Source organism: Pongo pygmaeus, chromosome 13 (assembly GCF_028885625.2).
Source record: "Pongo pygmaeus isolate AG05252 chromosome 13, NHGRI_mPonPyg2-v2.0_pri, whole genome shotgun sequence".
Lineage (NCBI taxonomy): Eukaryota > Metazoa > Chordata > Mammalia > Primates > Hominidae > Pongo > Pongo pygmaeus.
Genome location: NC_072386.2, coordinates 112,888,720 through 112,915,542, shown reverse-complemented (window position 1 = coordinate 112,915,542; position 26,823 = coordinate 112,888,720). Strand labels below are relative to the sequence as shown.

Here is a 26,823-nt window from a genome sequence, read left to right as displayed (position 1 = left end):
GCCTTCCATTTTCTTCATATCCCAGTAAGTCCTTAGAATGTAGTCTATGAAAGCAGACACATAGTCTGTCTTAATAATCAGTGAATTCCCAGCACCTCAAATAGAAACTAATCACTTGTAAGGACTCAAAAAATATGTGCTGAATTAACAAATGAATGGTGAAAGGAGCACAGGCTTTTCACGTCCAACAGAGATATGGTCAAACCCTGGCTCTGTCACAACAGTGTGAACCTAGTAGAAATATTTTACTTTTTTGAGTCTCAGTTTCCTCATCTATAAAATGAAATAAATAATGCCTAATTTTACAGAGTACCTGTACTGATCATATGAAACAAAACATGAGAAAGAGACTAGCGACAAAGGAGACAATCAATACACATTCATTTTCTTCCTTCCACAAGAGCAATAATGGTGCCTGCAAGAGTTGTGTGTGGTTTTTTATTTTTATTTTTTTTCATTTGCCTTGTTTTATTCAAATCATGCTGTGGTTTTTATTCCCTTCTTTTCTTTCCCATCATTAACTCTAGCTGCAGGCAAGTTTATGGAAGGCAGCAACTATGTGTATCATTTATCAAGCAGGACACATGTTAAACAAATGCAACACAGTTTTCTGTCTTCAATGCATTCAAAAACATTATGCATGTAAATCTGCATCATGTCACTACAGCATGACACGGAAATGCTCAGGTTTGGAAAGAAAGCCAACTGTATGTGAAACAGAAATTACATAAACACAGAGAGTAAGATTAGCTCAGCATTTTAAAGCTATGAACCTGGGTACTCTACGGTCAGCTTCGAAGCTGGAGGAAGGAAATCTTTAGTTAGAGTTATTTGTTTAATATATACAACAGATGAGATAAAGGAATTCAAAAGACAATGTAACTCACACTTCCTCATTCTGTCCCTGTAAATGAACCTCTCCACTGATATACTTGTAAGGATTTTTTCAAAACCCATGGAATTTCAACTTGAACAAATGGCAAAGATGTCTGAGTTGAAAAATGAAGATATACCCCAACTTCCTAAGAAAAAATTAAGCTGTTAATATCTCCTCCTGCTTCATAAGATGCTCTGGTGGCCAATCAGGTGCTTCTTCTGTGAATGCCATTTGCTATTTAATAAAAGAAGTGGCTAGCTCTGAAAAGCAATCTGCCTGATGAGGTCTTCAAGCTGTGTAATTAGGAGGCTATTCCCTAAATTGGCTCGCAGTGCCTATGGGATTAGATGAACAAGGAGGAAAGGCCTCAGTGGTTCAGTGGGGCCCAGAAAGAGGAAGAGTTGACAGTTCCCTTTTCATCAATTTCTCCGTTCCTCACTAACACCAGAAATGAGTGCCTCCCTTTTATCAACCTAATAACAGGTATTCATCCATTCAAGGAAAATTTACCAAATGGTTCCATGTGCCAGGCACTGTGTTTGGTGTTGGACACAATGAGCAAATTAGACATTCCTACATTCCAAGCTTACACTCTAGTAAAAGTGAGATGAAAAATAAATGCGTACACAAATGTATACTAGTAATAAGTGCAATAAAGAAAAAGAATTGTGCTGTATAGGAGAACTTAGTGTGGAAGAATAATTTAGATTGGAGAGGTCAGGAAAGCCTTCCTTAAGAAAGTGACGTTTAAGCCATGATCCAAAATATAAGTAGCAATTAGCCATGCAACAGTGTTCCATGCAATGGGAACAGGATATGCAAAGGCTCTAAGGATGCAAAGGGTTTGGTGTGCTTGAGGAACTGAAAGACCAGTGTGGCTAAAGCATTGTACAAGGATGACAGTGGCACAAGACTGGCAAAACTGAAAAAACAGAGGCAAAATCAAGCAAAGCCATCTAGGCCACAATGAGGATTTTGGACTGTTTCCTGGCCACAGTGAGGATTTTGGACTGTTTCTTAAAGATTGCTAGAAGCCACCAATAAAGGCAAAGCATGGGAATGACAAATGACAAAATCTTTTTTATATATATATTTTTTACTTATTTATTTAAGATACAAGGTCTTGCTCTGTCACCCAGGCTGCAGTGCAGTGGCATGATCATAGCTCACTGCAGCTTCAAACTCCTGGACTCAAGCAGTCCTCCCACTGCAGCTTCCTGAGTAGCTAGGACTACAGGCGTGTGCCATCACACCTCACTAATTTTTTTATTTTTGAAATTTTTGTAGAGCCAGGGTTTCACTATGTTGCCCTGGCTGGTCTTGAACTCCTGGCTTCAAGTGATCCTCTAACCTTAGCCTCCCAAAGTGCTGGGATTACAGGCATGAGCCACCACGCCTGGCACAATATATATTTTTCAAAAACTCATTCTGGTTGTAGTATGGAGAATGGAGTAGGGGAGTGGTAACAGCACCCCCACAGGTGTGCCTGGCCCGTTAGCTATCAGAGCTCTTTGATTTGAAACAATGTGTTCACAGCAAGGGCTTTCTCCTATCTCTAGCCTAGTTTGTCAAATACAACAGGTCCAACCTTGGTCTATGACTTTGGAATACAACTACTGAAATAGACAATAAGAACAGGAGGATTCCTTCACCTCATATTAGCAGATGAGGAAATGGAGGCCCAGAGAGTGAAGCAACTTGCCCAAGGTCAAACAGCCAGTTGGTGGTAGAGATGGGACCGGATTCCAGGTACTCTAGGACTCCTAATCCAGGCCAATTCCTAGTGGACCAATAACAAAAAGCCCAATTACCTTCCTCAACTACACTTAAAATCATAAAGCCTCAACGATGCAATGACCTCATACAACCCACCTTCCAGTTTTGGAAGCACTGTGCTCCATGCAATATTCTGCAATGGTCAGTCTAGTATAAAAGGACTTCCTGGAGGGTCTGCTCCAAATACTAATGCAGAGGTCACGGTCATAAATTGGTGGCCCTCAGGCCACATTTGGCCCATTAAAATATTCTTTTATTTGCTTCACAGTCTTAAAAAAAAAAACTCAATTAGTCATCAACATTTACAGAATAAAGATGTCACATAAAAATTTGTGTTACTAGCTTCTTCTGGAAATAAAAATCATAATATCAGGTAACACTGATTACCAGGCCTACATTGTGCCTGGCAATGATCAGCAGGAGCTGGGCAGAGGCATTCCACTCAGACAAGGTACAGGCTCTCCAGCTCACCAGAGCCTTTTCACGCTGGCCAAGCACCAATCACTGCATCTCCAGTATTGTTTTTCTTAGCTGGGACCCGTTTGGGTATTCAAACAACTTACCTAGCCTCTGTAGCATCTGACTTTAACAGAAAAGGAATCTGGCAACAGGAAAAGAGCTTTGCCTTATCCTTAAGTTCTCTTTATTATGTCTTCTCTCGTTTCATCCTAAGCTGAAGGAATACTTCCTCCTGATATGACCCAGTCTCCTCCATTCCAAAAGAGACCACAGAGAGAGATTTTAGCAAGGCCACCTTACCTCTGGGAAGCTGGCCATATTCACCAATATCAGCTGTGGCGACTTCATGGAGATCTGGCTGATCTGGTTTAACGCAAGCTTCCCATCAGCAGTTACCACAGCAATCTTGTCAAGGGATCCTCAAAGAAAAATTATAGAGTTTTAGAATTCCAAAGAACCTTAGTAGCCCCAAATCTAAGTCCCTTTCTAATTCAGATTCAGGTTGGATGCAGTGGCTCATGCCTGTTATCCCAGAGCTTGGGGAGAGTGAAGCTTTGGGAGGAATGCTTGAGGGCAGTAGTTTGAGACCAACCTGCGCAAAACAGCAAGACCACATCTCTACAAAAACATTTTTTTAATTAGCAGGCATGGTGGCGTGTGCTTGGAAGATGAGCTACTCAGCAATGAGGCTGAGGTGGGAAGATTGCTCGAACCCAAGAGATAGAGGTTACAGTGAGCTGTACTGGCCACTGCACTCCACCCTAGGCAACAGAGTGAGATCTTGTCTCAAAATAATAATAATAATTCAGATTCAACAAACATTTAGGGATTCTTATCAATGTGACATCTGAGTGTACAAGGGGCTTTCACAGGAACAGCAGTATCATGTGATAGAAAAAGCTTGAAATGTTGACAGAACTAGGTTGGAATTCCTCACCAGCAACTAGGGTGGCCAACCATCCTGGTTTGCCTGGAGCTGAAGAATTTTCTGTGACAGGGCTTTTAGAACTAAAACTGGAAACAGCTGATCACCCTCACAAGCAACTCTGTCATTTACTTGCTATGAAACCTCGGGTGAGTTACTTGTCTTCTCTGTGCCTTGGTTTCCAATTCAGTCAAAAAATAACTACCTTAGAGGATTAGAGTGAGGACTGTAGCTAAAGGAGTCTAACTAAATATAAACAATGGAGTATACAATAAACACCAAAAAATATGCATTAAAGTGGTACCTCTTATTATCCCTTTTAGTCCTTACAACGACCCTGTAACACTGCATTATTACCCCCACTTTACAGATGAGGAAATAAGACTTGGGAAGAATAAACAGGCCAAGATCATAGGGGTAACAAAAGGAAAAACAAGAGCCAAGACCCAAACTCAGGTGTGCTTAATTCTGATTTCAATCAAGGCTCTTTCCCTTACAAATGGAACTCAAATTCGCTGTGCATCAGAATTACCAGGGAGCTTTGAAAATTAGATTCCTGGGCCCCACCCCGGAGAGATCCTGATTCTGCAGAGGCTTCAGAGCCTGTGATTTGGGGAAGCCTGTAATTTTTTTTTTAGGTTCACCACATTATTCTGACACAGCCAGATTTGGAACCATTTGCTTATACGACCCTTCATTTTGGTACTTAGATCCCCTTTAGAAACTAGCCCATTAAACAAACAACAACAACAACAACAAAACTATTAACACTTTCCTATTATCCTGGATATAATCTTTATCTGCATCTAGATTCTGGAAAACCCTGGGAAAAATTTTCAAAAATGGCAAGAAGGCAAGCAATAAAGCCACAGTTACAGATGGAAAAGAGGCATTATTCAAACTCCCTTATTTCCTATGCAAATGAGAACTAGAAGAAAAACCTTACCATTCACAGTAGGAACCACTCAAGGATGGCTCATTCTGAGACACAAAGAGAAAAGGGGGGAAATGGAGTCTTAAACAAATTGGAGTTGTCCTGGCAATATGTTGTTAGAATAATGCAGTACCATACTGTGGCCCAAAGATCTGATTTGAGATACTCAACCAGATTCAATGTCATCATAAGACAGAAGGCTGCTGACACCAGTGGCTTCAACCTGGAAAAGTCCAGGAGGTATAATGGTAAAAGTCTTTGTTATTCTGAAGACCAATGACCTGAGTTCAAATACCAATTCTGCCACTTTCTGATTGTGTGACCATGGGTAGATCCCTTCAGCCTTCTTGGCCTCTGTTTCCTGATTTCTAAATGGGACATAAAAATTGTACTTATATCTCACCAGGTACAGTGGCTCGCGCCTGTAATCCCAGCACTTTGGGAGGCTGAGGTAGGTGGATCACGAGGTCAGGAGTTTGAGACCAGCCTGGCCAACATAGTGAAACCCTGTCTCTACTAAAAATACAAAAAATTAGCTGGGCATGGTGGCGGGCGCCTGTAATCCCAGCTAGTTGGGAGGCTGAGGCAGGAGAATCGCTTGAACCTGGGAGAAGGAGGTTGCAGTGAGCTGAGATCGCACCATTGCACTCCACTCCGGGCGATACTGCAAGACTCTGACTCCAAAAAAAAAAATTGTACTTATATTTCATAGGGTTTTTATGAATACTAAATGACAGAATGTACGAAAAGCATTTAAACTGTGTCCCAGTAAATGCTGACTATTATTACTTCTTGACATTCTGTGTTTTAATTTCTCTAATACACTCTAATATTCTCTAATAAACTCTGTTCTGTCTTGCTTCAGGACCCTTGCATATATTTTTCCTTCTACTGAGAACACTCTTCTCTGTTCAGATAAATCCTGCTCATTCCTTAACAGTCAGATACAGTGGCATCTAATCTCAGTAATCTTGTCTGATCTCCTAGGCTGGATTATAAACCTCTTTTATAAGCCCCCAGCATCCGAGCACATTTCCATAATAATAATTACCTATATTTACTGAATACTTCCTATAAGCAAGACATCATGATAAACGCTTTCTATATTGTATTTGCTGTCAATATCATATTAACTCTATGAGACAGTTATTATTATTTCTACCTTATAGACAAGGACACTGAGGCATACAGAGTAACTTGCCCAAGATCACAACAGCTCTTAATGGAGCCTGAATTCAAACCCAGGTCTGACCAACTCCAAAGTCATTTGGTCTTCACCACTCAGCTTTGCTGTATAGTTTTATACATGTTGGTTTACTTGTTTGACTCTTCACATCAGGTTCTAGGCTTCTGGAAGGTGGGGACAATATATTTTCTCTCTGTATCCACAGCACATATTAATCAGCACAGAAAAAGTGCTCAATAATGCTTTGATGATAAATGAATGTATGCATGGATGGATGAAAGGGAAGAGGACAACAATGAATAAACAAATAAACCTGTATCTAGACAACTGTTAAAAGGTGTCAGTTATCTGGGAGATAGAAATTGCTGTGAGAAAGAGGAAAGTGTAGGGGGAAAAGTACCTGTTGGTACAGATGGTAATGAAAGATAAAATGGAAGAATCTGGCAAAAGAGACTAGTTAAGTTTAGTCTATTTCACCCAGTCTCTTCATGGCCCCAAGTTCTATACAGAACGTTATACAAACATAATCCTGAAGAGAAAGGAAAGAGGAAATACCAACAGGAGGCCTTTTGAAATGGATCTTAATTCAGTCTTCCTGATTTGCCATAAGATCCTTTGCCACAGAAGTCCCAACACAGGCTTTTCAGAATGCAATTGCGGTGGTTACCATTCCTAAATCCATATCGACATAATGCATCAAATCCTTTTCCCTCAATCTGTCCCCAGCGAGATTCTCCCTCAGCCTCATTCCTGCCCCTCATTTTCTCAGAGGTTAACATTTAACAAATTACACTCCCAACCTCTTTCCAGGCCCATCATCTTTTTAAGTTCAACAAGAGTGGAGCTTGCTGGCTAATTTTAAGTATCACATTTCTCCCTGAGCTCCTCTCAAACTGCTCTCTGGTTTCGGCTGCAGAATGTTAACAGGCCAGAAAGCACAGGGGAGACAGAGCACTTTATCAGTTTCATACCTAAAATAATAAGCAAGTTTAAAATAAACAGTTGAGAGAGATTGAATGGCACGCTCTACTGTCAGCAAAGGCAGAAATGCCCCAGCCCAAAGGTTGACAAATGACGGGAACAGTCTTCTAGTTTCACACTGGATCTCATCTCTGAACTCGGTATATTTCTGATAGCGTTTATAAGTGGAGCTGTATTTTTCACTTGGTTTTCTTAAGAGTCAAATATTTCTAGTTTTCTTATGAACTATCCTAATCAAGATGTGAGTAGAAGCAGCCCAAGCTCCCACAGGTACCTTAAGAGGGGGGTCCCAGGTTTGACTTTAGGATGATGACAATTTGCAAAAGGCTAATTTAACAGCAATTGGATTTTTCCTGCCTGCTTGCACCATCAGCTGACAACTCACTTCTCCATCACATCTGCAAACAGTTGGCCTAGACAGTTCTGACATTTCCCACTTAGAAAAGCCACTTTCAGGAAGTTATTAACCCAAACGGAATCTTCCTGGTCAAGCTCAGGGGTATAGAAATCCCTCACGTGGGCAGGTCTGTATCCATTTGGTTCCCAGTAAGGGATAAGAACTGCCAAACAGGACAAATTGGAAAAATCGGACCAAAGATGTCAGTTACTACAAGACTAAATACCTAGATGTGTTTATAGTACATTCATAATAAAAATCTCATTTTTTTGAGAGTATAATTCCATGATAGCAAAGACAATACCTATTTTTGTTTACTACTATGCACTAGCACAATGCCTAGTTCCAAAGTAGACAAAAATTTGCAGCATGGATAAATAAATGTAGTGTTAACTATGTACCAGGCACTATGCTAAAACCATAATACGTTACCTCATTTATTTTAACTACCACCCCAAAGCTGTAAGTTAAGAATCAAACAAGAAAACGGAGGACCAGAAAAGTAAAGTAACTGCCCATGGCCACCAGTTAGTAAATGGCAAAGCTGGGACTAAAATTCAACTCTGTCAAACCCATGCTCTTTCCATTACATCCCTCCCCAGACATTGGTTCAGTCACTAACCTGGTGAGGTCCTTATATTGAGAGTCTTATTGAAATTATCCTTGAGTGCTTCTATCACAGACTTCATTTCTTCATTCACCTCTTCCAAGTTGATTATATCCTCAACCAAGGCAGCATTAATATTCACTCTGGTTTGGGACTGTCCTTTCCCTTTGGCTAAAAAGTGAACATTCAGTGAATAAAACAACAGCAGCACAAACAGAGCCATAAGCAATTGGTGAAGAAGTACCTACTATGTACAGGGAAAAATGTCAAGTGCTAGAAAATTATAAAACATTATCACTCCACTAAAAAAGAGCCTATATTAACTGAGTGTCAACTGTGCTAAACACCTTCTCAGATATTAGTGAGGGGACACACTTTATAATCAGACACCCCAGGTTAAAAGTCTGGCTATAATGCATACTAGCTTTATGACCTTAGGCAAGTTATCTTTCTAAGTATCAAGTTCCCTACCTGTAAAAGAATAGTAACATCTGTATTGCAAGGTTGCTACAAGGATACAAATTAAGTCATTCAAACACCTAAAAGAACACTATTCACAGGGCAGGTAATCCATAACTAAATTAATCCCTTACTTTTCAGAAAAGTAAACAGAAGATGAGAAAGGTAAAGCTATTTGCCTAATGTCACAGGTCAGGAAATGGAAAAGTCAAGATCTGGTTCCAGATCTGCCTAATTTTAAACCCATGAACTTTTCACTAGCCCATCTCCACAAAATCTAATTAGAGAGACAGGAAATACATTAATTCATTAGAAAACGAACATTCTAAGACAAGGATATGCACACAATATCTGATGGCTGGTAGAGTACAGACAAAAGGAACAATAGTAGTTTACAGACATTAAACACTACCAATGGTAGAGACAATGGCTTATATTTTAGAAAATCAACAGCATTGGGAGCTGAATATAATTTCATTTTATGTCTAAATAATCGTAGTGATTTTTCATATACATTCTATGTGTATACATAGATAATTTCTGTGAGTGATGCAAATATTCTTGCATTTCTTTTATAGGGAATGGGGAAGGAGAAAAACAATAAAAATTTTAAACAATATTTACACTGTTTATTCATTAAACATTCAACAAATATTTATTGAGAAATTCAATAAATTTTGTTGAACATCTACAGTGAACTCAATCCTGTCCTATTTGGGTAGCATATTATAACTTGCAATGCAATTTCAAGTACATTCTCGTCCTTGCTATTCAAGATAGCTCTCTGAGGTAGGAAGAATAGTGATTAGTATTGTCCCCATGGTACTGATGAGAAATCTAAGGCACAAGCCATTTAAATGTTTCATCCAAAGTAAACAACCGGTAAGCAACGGAGTGATTTTTAAAAACATTTATTTGCCCATGTTACCATTATGCTTTGAAACCAATGGCTTAGGTTTTTTTTCAGAACTGATAGAAGATGTGGGTCTGGGCGCGGTGGCTCATGCCTATAATCCCAGCACTTTGTGGGGCCGAGGCAGGCAAATCACGAGGTCAGGAGTTCAAGACCAGCCTGACCAAAATGGTGAAACCCCATCTCTACTAAAATTACAAAAATTAGCCGGGCGTGGTGGTGTGTGCCTGCAATCCCGGCTACTCGGGAGGCTGGGGCAGGCGAATCGCTTGAACCCTGGAGGTGGAGGTTGCAGTGAGCCGAGATCAGTGCCACTGTACTTCAGCCTGGGCGACAGATCAAAAAAAAAAAAAAAAAGATGTGGATCTTCGGATTGAGAAACACAAGTTTCAAATAGGACAATAAAAGTAAATTCACACCTAGACATGTTGTGACTGAAGAAAACAAAGGACAAAGAGATCTTTATAAACGCCCAAGAGAAAAGACAAATTATCCATGAAGGATTAAAACTTAGAATACTTCCCAAGAGCAACAACAGAAGCCAGAAGCAACTGAAATAATATCTTCAACTTTGAACTTTTAAAACGAAATATGCACATTAATAATTTAAAGATATGCCTGTCAATATTGGAATGAATAGTAATATTTATGAATGAAATACTATGCAACCATGAGAAAGAATGAACTACACACAAAAATTTAAATGAGTCTCACAAACATGATGTTGAACACAGAGGCCAGACACAAGAATACAAAACTCTAAGTACAAAGGCCAGATATGAGAACATAAACTGAAAAGTAAAAAAACAGAGAAAACTAATCCATGCTACTAGAAGTCAGAATAATAGTTATCTGCAAAGGGTCAAGGGTAGTACTTACTAGAAAGAAGCACAAAGGGGAATTTTGACATGCTAGGAATGTTCTGTTTTTTTATCTGGGTGCTGTAACTGATTTCAGCTTGTGAAATTTATGACAGCTGCACTTTCCTACAGTGCTTTTTTATTTCTATAAAAAGGTTAAAAAAATTAGTTAAGGGTAACCATCAAAACAATAAGAAATTAAAAGTATATCTTCTGAATCAGCAGAATTTAAAAGACAGAGAGGGATAAAGAAATTTAATCTAATAGGAAAAGAAGAAGAAAAAAGGAAAAAAAGGAATATTTCAACACAGCTAAAAGAACTTTAAATGTTCCCAATATATAAAAATGATAAAAGCTTGAGATGCTGGATACCCCATATACCCTAACTTAAATCATTTATGCATGTAACAAAACATCACATATACCCCATAAGTATGTACAAATATGTATCAATAAAAAATTTTTTAAATATGCATTTAAAAAAAAAGAAAAAAAAGGAAAAAACATGATATAAAGAAAGTCCAAAATAAGGCCAGGCGTGGTGGCTCATGCCTGTAATCCTAGCACTTTGGGAGGCCGAGGCGGGCGGATCACCTGAGGCCAGGAGTTTGAGATCAGCCTAGCCAACAAGGCAAAACACCATCTCTACTAAAAATACAGAAAATTAGCTGGGCATGGTGGCGCATGCCTGTAGTCCCAGCTACTCGGGAGGCTGAGGCACAAGCATCACTTGAACCTGAGAGGTGGAGGTTGCGGTGAGCCAACACTGCACCACTGCACTCCAGCCTGGATGACAGAGTTAGACTGTCTCAAAAAAAAGAAAGAAAGTACAAAATAAAATAATAACACAAATATGCAGTGACTACAATAAATATAAATGGATCAAAATGACAAGTTAAAAGTGGGAGATTCTCAGTAAGATTTTTAAAAATCTAGTTGAATATAACATGACAGTTTTTAGAAATTACAAAAGATCACAGAAAGTTTGATGTATAGGGATGGAAAAATTATAAGCCTGGCAAACATCAGTCAAAAGAAGGCTGGTGTAGCTACATTATCATCAAACAAAAAAGATTTTAAGACAAAATTCACTATTGGAAATCATGAAGACAACTTCAAAATGATAATAGAAACAATTCACCAGAAAGATATATAACAATTCTAGATTAAATATATCAATAAGATAGCCTCACAATTAATAGAATTAAAATAAGAAACTTGCTGGGTGCAGTGGCTTACACTTGTAATCCCAGCACTTTGTGGGGCTGAGGTGGGCAGATTGCTTGATCCCAGCAGTTCAAGACCAGTTTGGGAAACATTGCAAAACCCAGTCCCTACAAAAAATACAAAAACTACCAGGCATGGCCGTGTGTGCCTGTAGTCCCAGCTACTTGGGAGGCTGAGGTAGGAGAATCAGTTGAGCCCAGAAGATTGAGGTTGCAGTGGGCTGTGACTGCACCGCTGCACTACAGCCTGGGCAAGACCCTGTCTCAAAATACAAAACAACAAAAAAGGAGAAACTGATCAATCTACAAGCATACTAGGAGAGTTCAACATACCTTCCTTGATAACTGATAATTAAGCAAATAAAAAAACAGAAAAGTTGATCAATAAAATTAGTCAATTTGATCTAATACAATACACCCAAGAAAAAGAGAATATACATTATTCTCAAGCACACTTGGACCTTCTATGAAACAACCATGTTTTACACACAAATCAAATCTCAACAAAAATAAAAGAATCTATATCATATAGAATATGCCCTCTGAACAGAGTAGAATTAAGCTAACCCCAAAACAACCATTTGTTTGAAAAACTTTAAACACTTCTTAATAAACACTCATGGGCTATAGAGAAATGCATAATGGAAATGTTTAAATATTGAGGAACGACCATAATAAAAATATTGAATGTCAAAAACTCAAGTTAGACACGATGGCTCAACACCTGTGATTCCAGCACTCTGGAAGGCCAAGGCGAGAGGATCACTTGAGCCCAGGAGTTCAAGGTTAGAGTGAGCTATGATTGTGCCACTGCACTCCAGCCTAGGCAACAAAGCGAGACCTTATCTCTAAAATAAATAAATAAACAACCTTATAGGAAGCATTTAAAGTTGTATTTAGACAGAAACTTCTAACCTTAATACTTAAAAAAAAAAAAAAAAAAAAAAAACAGGCCAGGCGTGGTGACTCATGCCTGTAATTCCAGCACTTTGGGAGCCCAAGGTGGGCGGATCACCCAAGGTCAAAAGTTCGAGACCAGCCTAGCCAACATAGCGAAATCCCATCTCTACTAAAAAAAAAATACAAAAATTAGCTGGGCGTGGTGGCGGGTGCCTATAGTTCCAGCTACTCGGGAGGCTGAAGCAGGAGAATTGCTTGAATCCAGGAGGATGAGGCTGCAGTGAGCTGAGATCATGCCACTGCACTCCAGTCTGGGTGACAGAGGGAGACTCCATCTCAAAAAACAATAAGAAATAAAAATAAAGAAGAAAGTATTATGCACAATGGTAAGATATGAAAACAACCAAAATGTCTGTGGATAGAGAAATGATATGGGTGCATGTATGGGTGTGTGTGTTTGTGTATAAAGTGGCATATTATTCAACCTTAAAAAACGAGACCTTGCCATTTGCCATGGATGAACCTGGAGGACATTACACTAAGCAAAATAAGCCACACACAGAAAAATACTGCATGATTATACTTGCATGCAGAATCTCGGGGTGGGGGTTTGCTTGTTTGTATTTTAGACAGGGCCTCACTCTGTCACCCCGACTGGAGTGCAGTGGTGCGATCTCAGCTCACTACAGGCCTCAACCTCCCTGGGCTCTGGTGATTCTCCCATCTCAGCATCCTGAATAGCTGGGACTACAGGCGCATGCCACCATGTCTGGCTAATTTTTGTATTTTTTTTGTAGAGAACAGGTTTCACCACATTGCCCAGACTGATCTTGAACTCCTAGGCTCAAGTGATCCGCCCGCCTCGGCCTCCCAAAGTGCTGGAATTATGAGCATGAGCCACCATGCCTAACCACATGCGGAATCTACAAAAAAGATGAATACACACAGAGAATAAAATAATACTTAGCAGGGGTCAGCGGGGTGGGGTGGTGGTGGTGGTGAGGAAATGGAGAGATATAAATCAAAGGATACAAAGTAGTAGATATGTAGGATGAACAAGTCTGGAGATCTAATGTACAACAGGAGGACTATAGTTAGTAATATTGTATTATACTCTGGATTTTTTGCTAAGACAGATTTTATGTGCTTTTGCAAAAAAAAAAAAGGAGGAGGTAACTATGTAAGATAATGGATATGTTAATTTGCATGTATGTAACCCTATCACTGTATGTATATCAAAGCATCATGTTTATAATAAAATTTTTCAAAGAAAAAAAGAGAACAGGAAAGACCAAAAATTAATGAACTAATTGTCCAACTCAGAGGATAGAAACAGAACAAGTACACCGGAGAAAGTAAATAATAAAGAACAGAAATCATAAAACTGCAAAAAAGAGAGATCAAAAAATTAAAGACTCTTTTAAAAGGTTTATAACTTCTGTCAAGAACAATTAAGAAAAGAAGTAGATGCAGATAAATAATATTAAGAAAGAAAAAATGGACATGATTATAAAAATAGTAGAAATCTTAATAAGAGACTATTATGAACAACTTTATACCAACAACTTTGAAAGGTCAAAAAAATGAAAAATTTCCTAAAATATACAACTTACTAAATCAAGAGAAAAATCTAAGCAGTCTCATAATCATTAAAGGAACAAATTCTATGATTTAAAGTCTACCTACACACACACACACACACACACACACACAACCAGATTCATATTACTTTACAGGCAAGTTCTATCAAACACGCAAGGGGCCGGGCACGGTGGCTCACGCCTGTAATCCCAGCACTTTGGGAGGCCGAGATGGACAGATCACCTGAGGTCAGGAGTTTGAGACCAGCCTGGCCAACATGGTGAAACCCCGTCTCTACTAAAAATACAAAAATTAGCTGGGCGTGGTGGCGGGCGCCTGTAATCCCAGCTACTCAGGAGGCTGAGGCAGGAGAATTGCTTGAACCTGGGAGGTAGAGGTTGCAGTGAGCTGAGATCGCACCATTGCACTTCAGCCTGGGCTACAGAGCAAGACTCAGTCTAAAAAAAAAAAAACACACAAGGAGCTGATAATCCTGACTTTTTATAGACCATCCCATTAAGAAAAAGAGATGTATTCCCCAACTTACACTGTGAGGCTAAGATACTCTTAATGCAAAAGCCACAGAAGGATAATACTAGAAAACCACGCTCATGATAACTAGAAAGTTACATTAAGGCTAATGGCACATACAAATATAGACTCAAAAATCCTAATACTAGCAAGCCAAATCCAACAATGTATAACACAGATTATGTATCAAGAGCAAGTAGGGCTCATACCAAGAATGCAGAAGTGGTTTTAACATCATAAAAACCTATTGATGTTGAGTCACATCAATAGATTAAAAGAGAAAAAAAAGATCATCTCAATAAATGCAGTAAGAGCATTTGATTAAAATACCCATATGAAACAAACTCCTAGCTAAATAGGGATAAAAGATATTTGCTTAAAAGAGAACACCAACAGCAAAGCAAACATAATGTTTTTCTGTTTAAAAATTTTTTAATTTTTATGAGTACATAGTATACATATTTATGGGTCACATGAGATACTTTGATGTATGCATGCAATAATAATCACATCATAGAAAATAGAATATCCATCCCCTCAAGCATTTATCTTTTGCGTAACAGACAATTCAATTATACTCTTTTAGTTAATTTTAAATGTACAATTAAATTATCACTGACTTTATTCACCCTGTTGCACTATTAATTACTAGATCTTATTCATTCTTTCTAACTGTATATAATTTTTGTATCCATTAACAACCCCCAACTCCTTCCCACCCCTCCACTACCATTCCCAGCCTATGGTAACAGTCCTTCTACTCTCTATCTCCATGAGTTCAAATGTTTTGATTTTTAGATGCACAAAATTGTTTTGATTTTTAGCTCTCACTTAGAAAACAAGCAAAGTTTGTCTTTCTGTGCATCATTTCACTTAACGGAATGACCTCCGGTTCCATCCATGTTGTTGCAAATGACAGGATCTCATTCTTTTTTATGACTACATAGTATGCCATTGTGTATATGTACTATATTTTCTTTATCCAGTCATCTGTTGATGGAAACTTAGGTTGCTTCCAAATCTTAGCTATTGTGAACAGTGCTGCAACAAACACGAGAATACAGACATTTCTTCAATATACTGATTTCCTTTCTTTTGGGTATATACCCAGCAGTGGGATTGCTGGATCATATGGTAGCTCTATTCTTAGTTTTTTGAGGAACCTCCAAACTGTTCTCCACAGTCGTTGTGCTAATTTACATTTCCACCAACAGTGTACAACGGTTTCCTTTTCTCCATATCCTCGCCAGTATTTGTTATTGACTGATTTTTGGATAAAAGCCATTTTAACTGGGGTGAGATAATATCTCATTATAGTTTTGATTTGCATTTCTCTGATAATCAATGATGCCAAGCACCTTTTCATGTGCGTGTTTGCCATTTGTATGTCTTATTTCAAGAAATGTCTCTTCAAATATTTTGCCCATTTTAAAATCAGATTATTAAATTTTTTCCTAGAGTTGTTTGAACTCCTTATATATATTCTGGTTATTAATCCTTTATCAGATAGGTAGTTTGTAAATATTCTCTCCCATTCTGTGGGTTGTTTTTTCACTTTGTTGACTGTTTCCTTTGCTGTGCAGAAGCTTTTTATCTTGATGTGGTCTCACTTGTCCATTTTTGCTTTGGTTGTATGTGCTTGTGGGGTACTACTCAAGAAATCCTTGCCCACTCCAATGCACTGCTAAGTTTCCCCAATGGTTTCTTGTAGTAGTTTAATAGTTTGAGGTCTTAGATTTAAGTCTTTAATCCATTTTGATTTTTGTATATGAGAGACAGAAATCAAGTTTCATTCTTCTGCATATGGATATCCAGTTTTCTCAGCACCATTTATTGAAGAGATTGTCCTTTCCCCAATGTATGTCTTGGCACCTTTGTCAAAAAATGAGTTCACTGTAGGTGTACGAATTTGTTTATGGGTTCTCTATTCAGTTCCACTGGTTTACAATATGGTTTGGCTGTGTCCTCACCCAAATCTCATCTTGAATTGTAGTTTCCATAATTCTACGTGTAGTAGGAGGGACCAGGTAGAGATAATTTTATCATGGGGGTGGTTTCCCCCATCCTGTTCTTGTGACAGTGAGTTTTCAAGAGATCTGATGGTTTTATAAGCAGCTTCCCCCTTTGCTGGGCACTCATTCTCTCTCACCCCCGTGTGAAGAGGTGCCTTCCACCATGATTGTTAAGTTTCCTGAGGCCTCCCCAGCCATGCAGAACTGTGAGTCAATTAAACTTCTTTCCTTTCTAAATTACCCAGTCTCGGGTATGTTTTTATTAGCAGTGTGAGAACAAACTAATACAGTAAATACTAATACACTACTGGAAGAGTGGTGTGCTGCTATAAGGATACCTGAAAATGTGGAAGCAACTTTGGAACTGGGTAACACGCAGAGGCTGAAACAGTTTAGAGGACTCAGAAGAAGATAGGAAAATGTGGGAAAGCTTGGAACTTCCTAGAGACTTGGAGGGCTCAGAAGACAGGAAGATGTGGGAAAGTTAGGAACTTCCTAGAGACTTGTTGAATGGCTTTGATCAAAATGCTGACAGTGATATAAACAATGAAGTCCAGGCTGAGGTTGTCTCAGATGGAGATGAGGAACTTGTTGGGAACTGGAGCAAAGGTGACTCTTGCTGTACTTTAGCAAAGAGACTGGTGGGTTTTTGCCCATGTCCTAGAATCTGTGGAACTTTGAACTTGAGAGAGATGATTTGGGGTATTTGGCAGAATAAATTTCTAAATCACAAAGCATTCAAGAGGAAGGAGAGCATAAAAGTTTGAAAAATTTGGCCAGGCATGGTGGCTTACCCCTATAATCCCAGCACTTCAGGAGGCCGAGGCAGGCGGATCATAAGGTCAGGAGATAGAGACCATCCTGGCCAACAAGGTGAAACCCCATCTCTACTAAAAATACAAAAATTAGCTGGGTGTGGTGGCGCATGCCTGTAATCCCAACCACTCAGGAGGCTGAGGCAGGAGAATCACTTGAACCAGGGAGTCAGAGGTTGCAGTGAGCCAAGATCACGCCACTGCACTCCAGCTTGGCAACAAAACAAGACTCCGTCTCAAAAAAGAAAGTTTGAAAAATGTGCAGCCTGGCAATGCAACAGAAAAGAAAAACCCATTTTCTAGGGATAAATTCAAGCCACCTGCAGAAATTTGCATAAGTTAACAAGAAGCTGAATGTTAATCACCAAGACAATGGGGCAAATGTTACGTCAGACACCTTCTAGCGGTCCCTTCCATCACAGGCTTGGAGGCCTAGGAGGGAAAAATGGTTTCCTGGGCCAGGTACAGGGCACCCACTGCTGTGAAGAGCCTTGGGACTGCATGCCAGCTGCTCCAGCCATGGCTAAAAGGGGCCAAGGTACAGTTCAGGACATTGCTTCAGAGGGTGCAAGCCCCCCAGCCTTGGCAGCTTCCATATGGTGTTGGTCCTGCAGGTGCGCAGAAGATAAGAATCGAAGTTTGGGAACCTCCGTCTAGATTTCAGAGGATGTATGGAAACACCAGCATGTCTAGGCAAAAGTCTAGGCAGAGCCCTTATGGAGAACCTCTGCTAGGGCAGTGTGGAAGGGAAATGTGAAGTTGGAGCCCCCACAGAGTCCCTACTGGGGCACTGCCTAGTGGAGCTGTAAAAAGAGGGCCACCATCCTCCATCCCAGAACTTGGTAGATCCACCAACAGCTTGCACTGTGCACCAGGAAAAGCCGCAGACACTCAATGCTAGCCTGTGAAAGCAGCCAGGAGGGGTGCTGTACCCTACAAAGTCACAGGGGCAGAGCTGCCCGAGGCCACGGGAGCCCACCTCTTGCATCAGCATGATCTGGATGTGAGACATGGAGTCAAAGAAGATCATTTTGGAACTTTAAGGTTTAATGACTGCCCTACTGGATTTCGGACTTGCATGGAGCCTGTAGCCCCTTTGTTTTGGCCAATTTCTCCCATTTGGAATGGTTGTATTTATCCAATGCCTGTACCCCCATTGTATCTAGGATGTAACTAACTTGTTTTTGATTTTACAGGCTAAGTAGAAGGGATTTGCCTTGTCTTATATGAGACTATGGACTTTAACTTCTGAGTTAATGCTGGAATGAGTTAAGACTTTGGGGGACTGTTGGAAGGGCATGATTGTGTTTTGAATTTTGAGGACGAGATTTGGGAGGGGCCAGGGGTGGAATGATATGGTTTGACTGTGTCTCCACCCAAATCTCATCCTGAATTGTAGTTCCCCACCTGTTGTGGGGGAGATGGAGATAACTGAATCACGAGGGCAGTTTTCCCCATCCTGTTTTTGTGATAGTGAGTTAGCTCTCAAGAGATCTGATGGTTTTATAAGAGGCTTCCTCCTTCACTGGGCACTTTTTCTCTCTCCTGCTGCCTTGTGAAGAGGTGACTTCTGCCATGATTATAAGTTTCCTGAGGCCTCCCCAGCCATGCAGAACTGTGAATCATTTAAACCTCTTTCCTTTTAATTTTTTAATTTTTTTTTTTTTTTTTTTTTTTGGTGACAGAGTCTTGCTTTGTCACTCAGGCTGAAGTGCAGTGGCACAATCTTAGCTCAATGCAACCTCCACCTCCCGGGTTCAAGCAATTCTCCTGCCTCAGCCTCCCAAGTAGCTGGGATGACAGGCATGTGCCACCATGCCCAGCTAACTTGTATTTTTAGTGGAGACAGGGTTTTGCCATGTTGGCCAGGCAGGTCTCCAACTCCTGACCTCAAGTGATCCACCCACCTTGGCCTCCCAAAGTGCTGGGATTACAGACGTGAGCCACCGTGCCTGGCCTAAATCTTTTCCCTTTATAAATTACCCAGTCTCGCGTATTTCTTCATAGCAGCATGACAACAGACTAACACAGTCTATGTGTCTGTTTTTATGACCATACCATGCTGTTTTGGTTACTATAGCTCTGTGATATAATTTGAAGTCAGGTAATATGATTTCTCCACAAACATAACTCTTAATGTTAACATATAAGAAGTGTTTCCTATAAAGTCAGGAATAAAACAAAGATGCCTATTATCACCAGTCACATTTATTCAAATTACACTAGAGTTCCTAACCAATCCAATGACAGTGCGGGGAGGAGAGAAGGGAGGGCAATAGGACAGCAGGGGAGAAGAATGGAAAGGGACATATGTGCACCACAACACATGTACAAGAATGCTTATACTAGCATTATTTGTTTTAGCTCAAAACTGGAAACAACCCAAATGTCTGTTAACTGTAGAATGGATATTAAATTGTGGTATATACTTTCAGCAGAATATCACTAAAAAAATAAAAATGCACAAACAACCATTATGTGCACAACATGGACATATGTCACAAAGAGATTATTACCAATAGAAGTCAGACACAAAATCCATACTGACTTCACAAAGGACAAAACTAATCTGTGGTGTTAAAGTCAATATAGTGGGTTATCTATCCTTATAGTGGGAGAGTAACAACTCAAAGGGACATGTGGTAAGTTTCGAAAACACAAGTGACAGTCTATTTATTGATTTGGGTGATGAGTACATGATTGTGTTCACTTTGTGAAAATTCACTGAAGCACAAACTTATGATTTATGTACACACTCTTCTTTATATATAACTCAAAAAACTAATATATATAAAAGTGACAAAAAAAAAAAGATAGGATTCCCCCAGAAATAAACCTGATTAAAGAACTGATTAAATAACTGTACAAGATCTTTTTTTTTTTTTTTTTTGAGACAGGGTCTCACTCTGTCCCCCAGGCTGGAGTGGCAGCGGCATCATCACGGCTCACTGTAGCCTTGACCTACTGGGCTCAAGCAATGCTCCCACTTCAGCCTCCCAAGTAGCTGGGACCACAGGGGTGCACCACCACACCTGGCTAATTTTTGTAGAGACAGGGCTTCCCCATGTTGCCCAGGCTGGTCGGAACTCCCGAGCTCAAGCAATCCAACGGCCTTGGCCTCCCAAAGTGCTGGGATTATAGGCGTGGGCCACCACTCCCGGCCTTGTGCAAGAGCTGTCTGGAGAAAACTTGACACTATGATCATAAATTTCATGTAGAAAAGGAGAAAGTCAAGAAGAAAAAGAAAAGCGTATGTGTGGTGAGGGGAAAGATCTGTACCAGTAAATTGAACTTTATGACAGTAAGTCAGGCAGTATGAAATTTACTGAAGGGAGAGATAAGCAGTTCAATAAAATCAACAGCTCAGAAACAATGCCATAAATATAAAGAAACTCACACAATGGAGCAGGGCATTACAAATCTGGGAGTAAAGAGTAGGCTAATCAATAAAGGATTTTGACACAACTTCTTATCCATCTGGAAAGGAAACTTTAAAAATTATCTCACATTATATTCAGAAATAAATTACCTTGCAATAGAGGGGTATTTCTTAAAGAAGACACAATTAATAAAGGACTAAAAAATATGACATTAAAACCCATGTTCAACAAAAACATCATAAAGTAAAAAGCAAAGAAGACACTTGGAACATATTATGGACAAAGAATGAGCATCCCTAATATAAAAGAATCGAATAAATCTAAAAGAAAAAGTCAAACAACCAACTTCTGCAGCCTCAAACTCCTCACCTCAAGCCATCCTTCCACCTCAGCCTCCTGAGTAGCTGGGACCACAGGTACAGGCCACCAGGCCCAGCATTTTTTTTTTTTAAGAGGCAAGGTCTCATTATGTTGCCCAGGCTAATCTCAAACTCCTGGCCTCAAGCAATCCCCTCACCTCAGCCTCCTGAGTAGCTGGGATTACAGGTGTGAGCCACAGCACTCGGCTTAACCAACTTTTAAAGAGGCAATCAAAGAAGACAAAACTGAATAGCCCACAAAATATGAAAAAATGCTGCTTACGCACTGTAGTTACTGTCTAGTATACTAGAAGACTGCAGTACTGTAGGCATCAGGAACTCAAGTTTCTGGTTCTGCCATTAACTATATAGGACCATGGGCAAATTTCTCACAAACTATCTCAGTTTCTTCGTTTATAAAATGGTGAGATCTGGATTAACTAGATAATTATAAGGATTTCTTCAATGGAAAATTATAATTCCTTCAATGGATAATTATAAGGATAAAATTAGTAAATGTATAGAAACTTTAAAAAATATAATGCTACATACAGATCAAAGGTTATTACTATTAACACTACTAACAGAATATAAGTCTTCTAAGCATTACTGTTCTTCCAGCAATTTGTTAATTTTCCTATTACAGAAAGGGGAAGGTCTGCATGAAATTAGAAAAGGAGAGTCAGTGGGAAAATATTCAGCAGCATGTATCTAGTGCCATTCTTGGGGGAGGACTCCCTGATCCACCACTGCAAATTGCTGGTGTGACTGACAATTTTCTATCACTCATTCTTTCATTCAACAAAATTTGTCAATACATACTATATCCAGGCCCTGTTAGGTGCTAAATAAGAACAATATAGAACCTACCTTCATCAGGTCCAGCATAGAAGACAGATATATGATAATCAATCTTACATTTAATTAATTAATCACTGCTGTTATAAGTGCATCAAAGGCAAAATAACAGAATGCACGAGTGCAGGTAACAGGGGACTTGACCTAGTCTAAGAGGTCAGGAAAGGCTTCCCAGAGGAAGTAGCATTTAAGCTGAGACCTGCAGTACATCAGAGTCTCATTCCTGGATGACACAAGCCATTAAGATCATCCATCTAAATCCATGGCTCTAATACCCACTTCACCCAACCACCTTCTGGTCTTAATTATACTTCCAATATGCATCTTCCTATAAGGAGACAATATATCGATCCCTGCTACAAGCATTCTGGCTTGCTTGGCACTTGTACCTTTAATTCTAAACCTAAAAGAAAGAAATTAGGCATTTTCTGAGCTACCAAGAAAACAAATGAGGCAGCATGGTAATGAGAACAGGCTCTGGGTTACAACACCATCTCTGCCACTGTAACCTTTTAAGCTAATCAAATGAAATAGCTGAGGCACCATTTCCTCATATTAGCAAAGGGAGAAATTCAGTACATCTGAGATACCTGCCAGCTATAATTCAAGGGCCAAATATAACAAAGGGGTGAAGTAGGAGAGAACGTCACATGTCTCTACCTTTGGCTTTCTTGGTAGCAAAATGGCGGACTGGTACAGCTGAATAGTCCATGTATTGCCTATGGCCATGTTGTCTTTCATGCACTGTCTTCAGTGTAACTTCTGAAACGGGTCTGATAGAGGCTGCAAGATAATTGCGAAAGGCAGGGTGGACCATGCGGAAGCACTTTAATCCCAAGGCCATGACTGAAGACAATCCTTGGCAACATCCACTAAAAAGAATAAGACAAAAAGCAGATCTAAGTAAAAGAGACCTCATTGCAACTTCAGGTAATTCGTACCAATTATCAAGCAACTCCTATAAACTGAGCTAAGTACTAGACAATTTAAATACATTATCTCTAATCCTTTTCCCAACAGCCCTGGAAGAAAATATTATTTGCCTCATTTTACAGAATGAAGAAACTAAGGCTCACAGAGATTTAAGTAACTTCCCCACTTTGGACTCCAAACCCCAAGCTCTTTCCACTGCACCAAAATGCCCATTAAGCAAATATGCAGCAGACTAAAACTTTAATGATGCTAATTAAACCCTTATATGAGAAAAAGCAGAAAATCTTGATAAAGTTTAAAGAGGGAAGGCAGAGCACTAGAAGAGGACTTTAAATAAGAAAACCATCTCAACAGGCATAAAATGACTGGAAAATTCACACGACAGCATTTAATTAAAATTTTATTTGGTTCCTTATGCACTGATTACCAATTAGGATGCCCTTTAATGTGAGTCTAAAGCATGATTGAGGTTTGAGGTCTTCCATGGTATAGAACTAGAGCTCTGGAACATGCCACCCTCTACTGTGTTAACACAAGTTACGCATTCTACATCTGAGGTCTTTGACCATGGAAAGATGCCATCGCCTACAACTACCTCAGGATAGAACACAGCCCTAGCTAACTGACAAATATATCATTAATAGCTTCTGCCAGTAATGTTGCTATGGCTCAGGTAAAAATTAAGAACAATTAGTATCAAATACCTGGAAGCTGCCTCCTTTGAGTAACAGTCCCACACCTTATTTTTTTTTTTTAAATCCCATCCTAAAATTTTGATCCAACATAATGGAATGAATAACATGGGCTTTGCCGTCAGGAAGACCAGGAAGCCAATCCAGCTCCATTACTGACTAAATACTCCTGAATATTTCTGCTCCTTGATTTCTTCAACTGTAAAATGGGAATAATTGTACTAATTTCTTAGGGTTTGGAATAATTAATGAGGTTATGCAAGTAAAGCCCTTGACACAGTACTTAGCAAACAGCAGGAGCCCCCCAAAATAATACCTGTTGATAGCTATCACCTTTTCTTTCAAACTTTTTTAAAAATATTATCTTTATTATCTTTTGAGACTGAGTCACACTCGGTTGCCCAGGATGGAGTGCAGTGGCACGATCTTGGCTCACAGCAACCTCCACTCCTGGGTTCAAGCAATTCTCATGCCTCAGCCTCCCAAGCAGCTGGGATTACAGGCACATGCCACCATGCCCAGCTAATTTTTTTGTATTTTTAGTAGAGACAGGGTTTCACCATGTTGCCCAGGCTGGTCTTGAACTCCTGGGCTCAGGCAATCCACCTGCCTTGGCCTCCCAAAGTGCTAGGATTACAGATGTGAGCCACCATGCCCGGCCTCTAAAACTCTTATGCCAGGGTCAGACACAATAAAGAAACCTTGTATGTTATTAATGATGTACAAAATAGCCTACAATCAGTCAGACCTGGATGTAAATTTCAACTTTAGGCAATTTACTCTTCTTTTCTGAGCATCACTTTCCTCATCAATGATAAAAATAACCTTGAACTTAAAATAAAATTTAATAATACATGTAAACAACTAACATAGTGCCAGGAATACAGCAGCTTAATAAATGATGGCTATTATTTTTAAAGCAAATGAGTAGCACAAAGGCAAATCATTTCTCGCGATGGAATTTTTAACAGTAAAGGATACTAGAAGTTAGTGATCAGTGTATGAAGTCTATAAAACCAGATTTGATGAAAAAAAGGAATATTTTTCTTCATTAGTATCAATAGCTACCATTAATTGAGGTCAAGTTTGGACTGTTTGCTTTAACCATACTATTTCATTTAATTCTCTCAATAATGCCACAAAGAACGTATAATAATCCCCATTTTACAGACGCTGAAACTGAGGTTCAGAGAGATTAAGTCACTGTCCAAAGACATGGAGCTAATAGCCAAGCTCTATTTTAGCAGAACTGTTCACAGAGGTTTGGCTCAGAGTGAAGTTTCTATATCTAGGTTTTTCCCTAATAAAACCAATGCCTAACTCATACTTATAACCAAATATGGCTGTAGAATAATGAGTAGTTTTTTATTTTAGTCTACAGGATCTCAATCTGGCTGCTCCATTTAAGACAGGTTTCCTGGTGTTCCTGTTGCAGGTCATAATACCAACTCACAAAGCAACAGGAAATCAAAAAGGGGTTAGAAATAAACAACCTTTGACAGAAAACGCAGCACCCAAAAGCAGACCCAGTACACGTGAACCGGAAGACAACTCTATAAATAAACCACATTGCTGAAATGCTTAAGGCGTAGATTTTAATTGCACAGAAGTCAGGAAATTTCAAAGTGGAAGTTCAATAAAAGTAGTCCTTTAGGTCCTTTACCTTAAGGGTATACAAACTAACATTCAGTTCAGCACAGATAAAGAATTAAAGTTGAAGAAAAATTTGTTGAGATCCCAAGTATTAGCCAAAAAAATTAACCTATACATAGAAGCAACGTGGGGAAGTGTCTGAGCTTTGGACGCAGTCTGGAACTGGAATCTCAATTCCTCCACTTACTAGCTGTGTGACCTTGGGGAGGTCATTTAGCCTCTCTGAGCTACAGCTTCCACATCATCATCATAGTGATATTAATGAGACTTTAAAGGATAACAATAATGACAACAATACCTAACATTTATATAACGATGACTACGTGACAGAAACTATTCTAAGTGGCTTATGCACATTAACTCATTTGAGCCTCATGATAAACCTGAAGTAAGTACTATGATTATTCCCACTATACAGATAAGAAAACAGAAGCAAAAATCTGCCCAAGATTTGAATTCAGGCAATCTAGCTCTAGAGTCTATGCTGTTAACTGCTATACAATGCATATAGAACACTCAGCATGGCTGGGAACAGTGGTGGGTGCCTATAGTCCCAGTTACTCGGGATGCTAAGGAAGGAGGGTCACTTGAGGCCAGGAGTCCAAGGCCAGCCTTGGAAATATAGTGAGACCTAGTCTCTTAACAAAACACATACACACAGTACAATGCCTGGCATCCAGTAGGTACACAATAAATTGTAGCTATCATAATAGCATCCCAACTATTAAATTTTTTTTTTTTTTTTTTTTTTTGAGACAGAGTCTCGCTCTGTCGCCCAGGCTGGAGAGCAGTGGCACGTTCTCAGCTCACTGCAACCTATACCTTCCAGGTTCAGGCGATTCTCCTGCCTCAGCCTCCTGAGTAGGGGGGACTACAGGCACCCACCACCACACCCAGTTAACTTTTATACATTTTAAGTAGAGATGGGGTTTCACCATGTTGACCAGGCTGGTCTCGAACTCCCTACCTCAGGTGATCCACCCGCCTAGGCCTCCCAAAGTGCTGGGATTACAGGCATGAGCCACTGTGCTGGCCTGAATTTTTTTTTTTTTTTTTTTTTGAGACAGAGTCTCACTCTGTCGCCCAGGCTGGAGTGCAGTGCCACAGTCTTGGCTCACTGCAACCTCCGCCTCCAGGTTCAAGCAATTCTCCTGACTCTGCCTCCCAAATAGCTGGGATTACAGGCATGCGCCACCACACCCAGCTAATTTTTGTATTTTTAGTAGACAAGGTTTCACCATGTTAGCCAGGATGGTCTCGATCCCCTGACCTCATGATCCGCCCGCCTGGGCCTCCCAATGTGCTGAGATTACAGACTGAAATATTTTTTTAAACTACATGAAGCACACATTCTTTTTCCAAAGTTGAGGGTCTCAAAAGATTTCCCTGTTCTTAACAGAAGGTTCATTTTAATTTTGGCTAGATGACCAACCCAAAATCCTGGCTTATCTACTGTCCCAGCAACTCCTTTCAATCCAGCTGTATACTAGCTTATAACATAAGCACTTT

At 39.7% G+C, this 26,823-nt stretch overlaps 1 protein-coding gene across 3 annotated transcripts in view; it reads right to left on the bottom strand.

The window, feature by feature from the left end:
* The window catches only part of MRRF (mitochondrial ribosome recycling factor), a 64,207-nt gene that overhangs the window by 35,511 nt on the left and 1,873 nt on the right, over window positions 1-26,823 (bottom strand). For all 3 annotated transcript variants that reach the window (XM_054501336.2, XM_063649924.1, XM_054501337.2), the window contains exons 2-4: window positions 22,697-22,908; window positions 8,158-8,313; window positions 3,413-3,531 (exon numbers count right to left, since the gene is read on the bottom strand). In XM_054501336.2, the coding sequence (XP_054357311.1) occupies window positions 3,413-3,531; window positions 8,158-8,313; window positions 22,697-22,908 (487 nt within the window). The remainder of the gene's footprint in view (window positions 1-3,412; window positions 3,532-8,157; window positions 8,314-22,696; window positions 22,909-26,823) is intronic.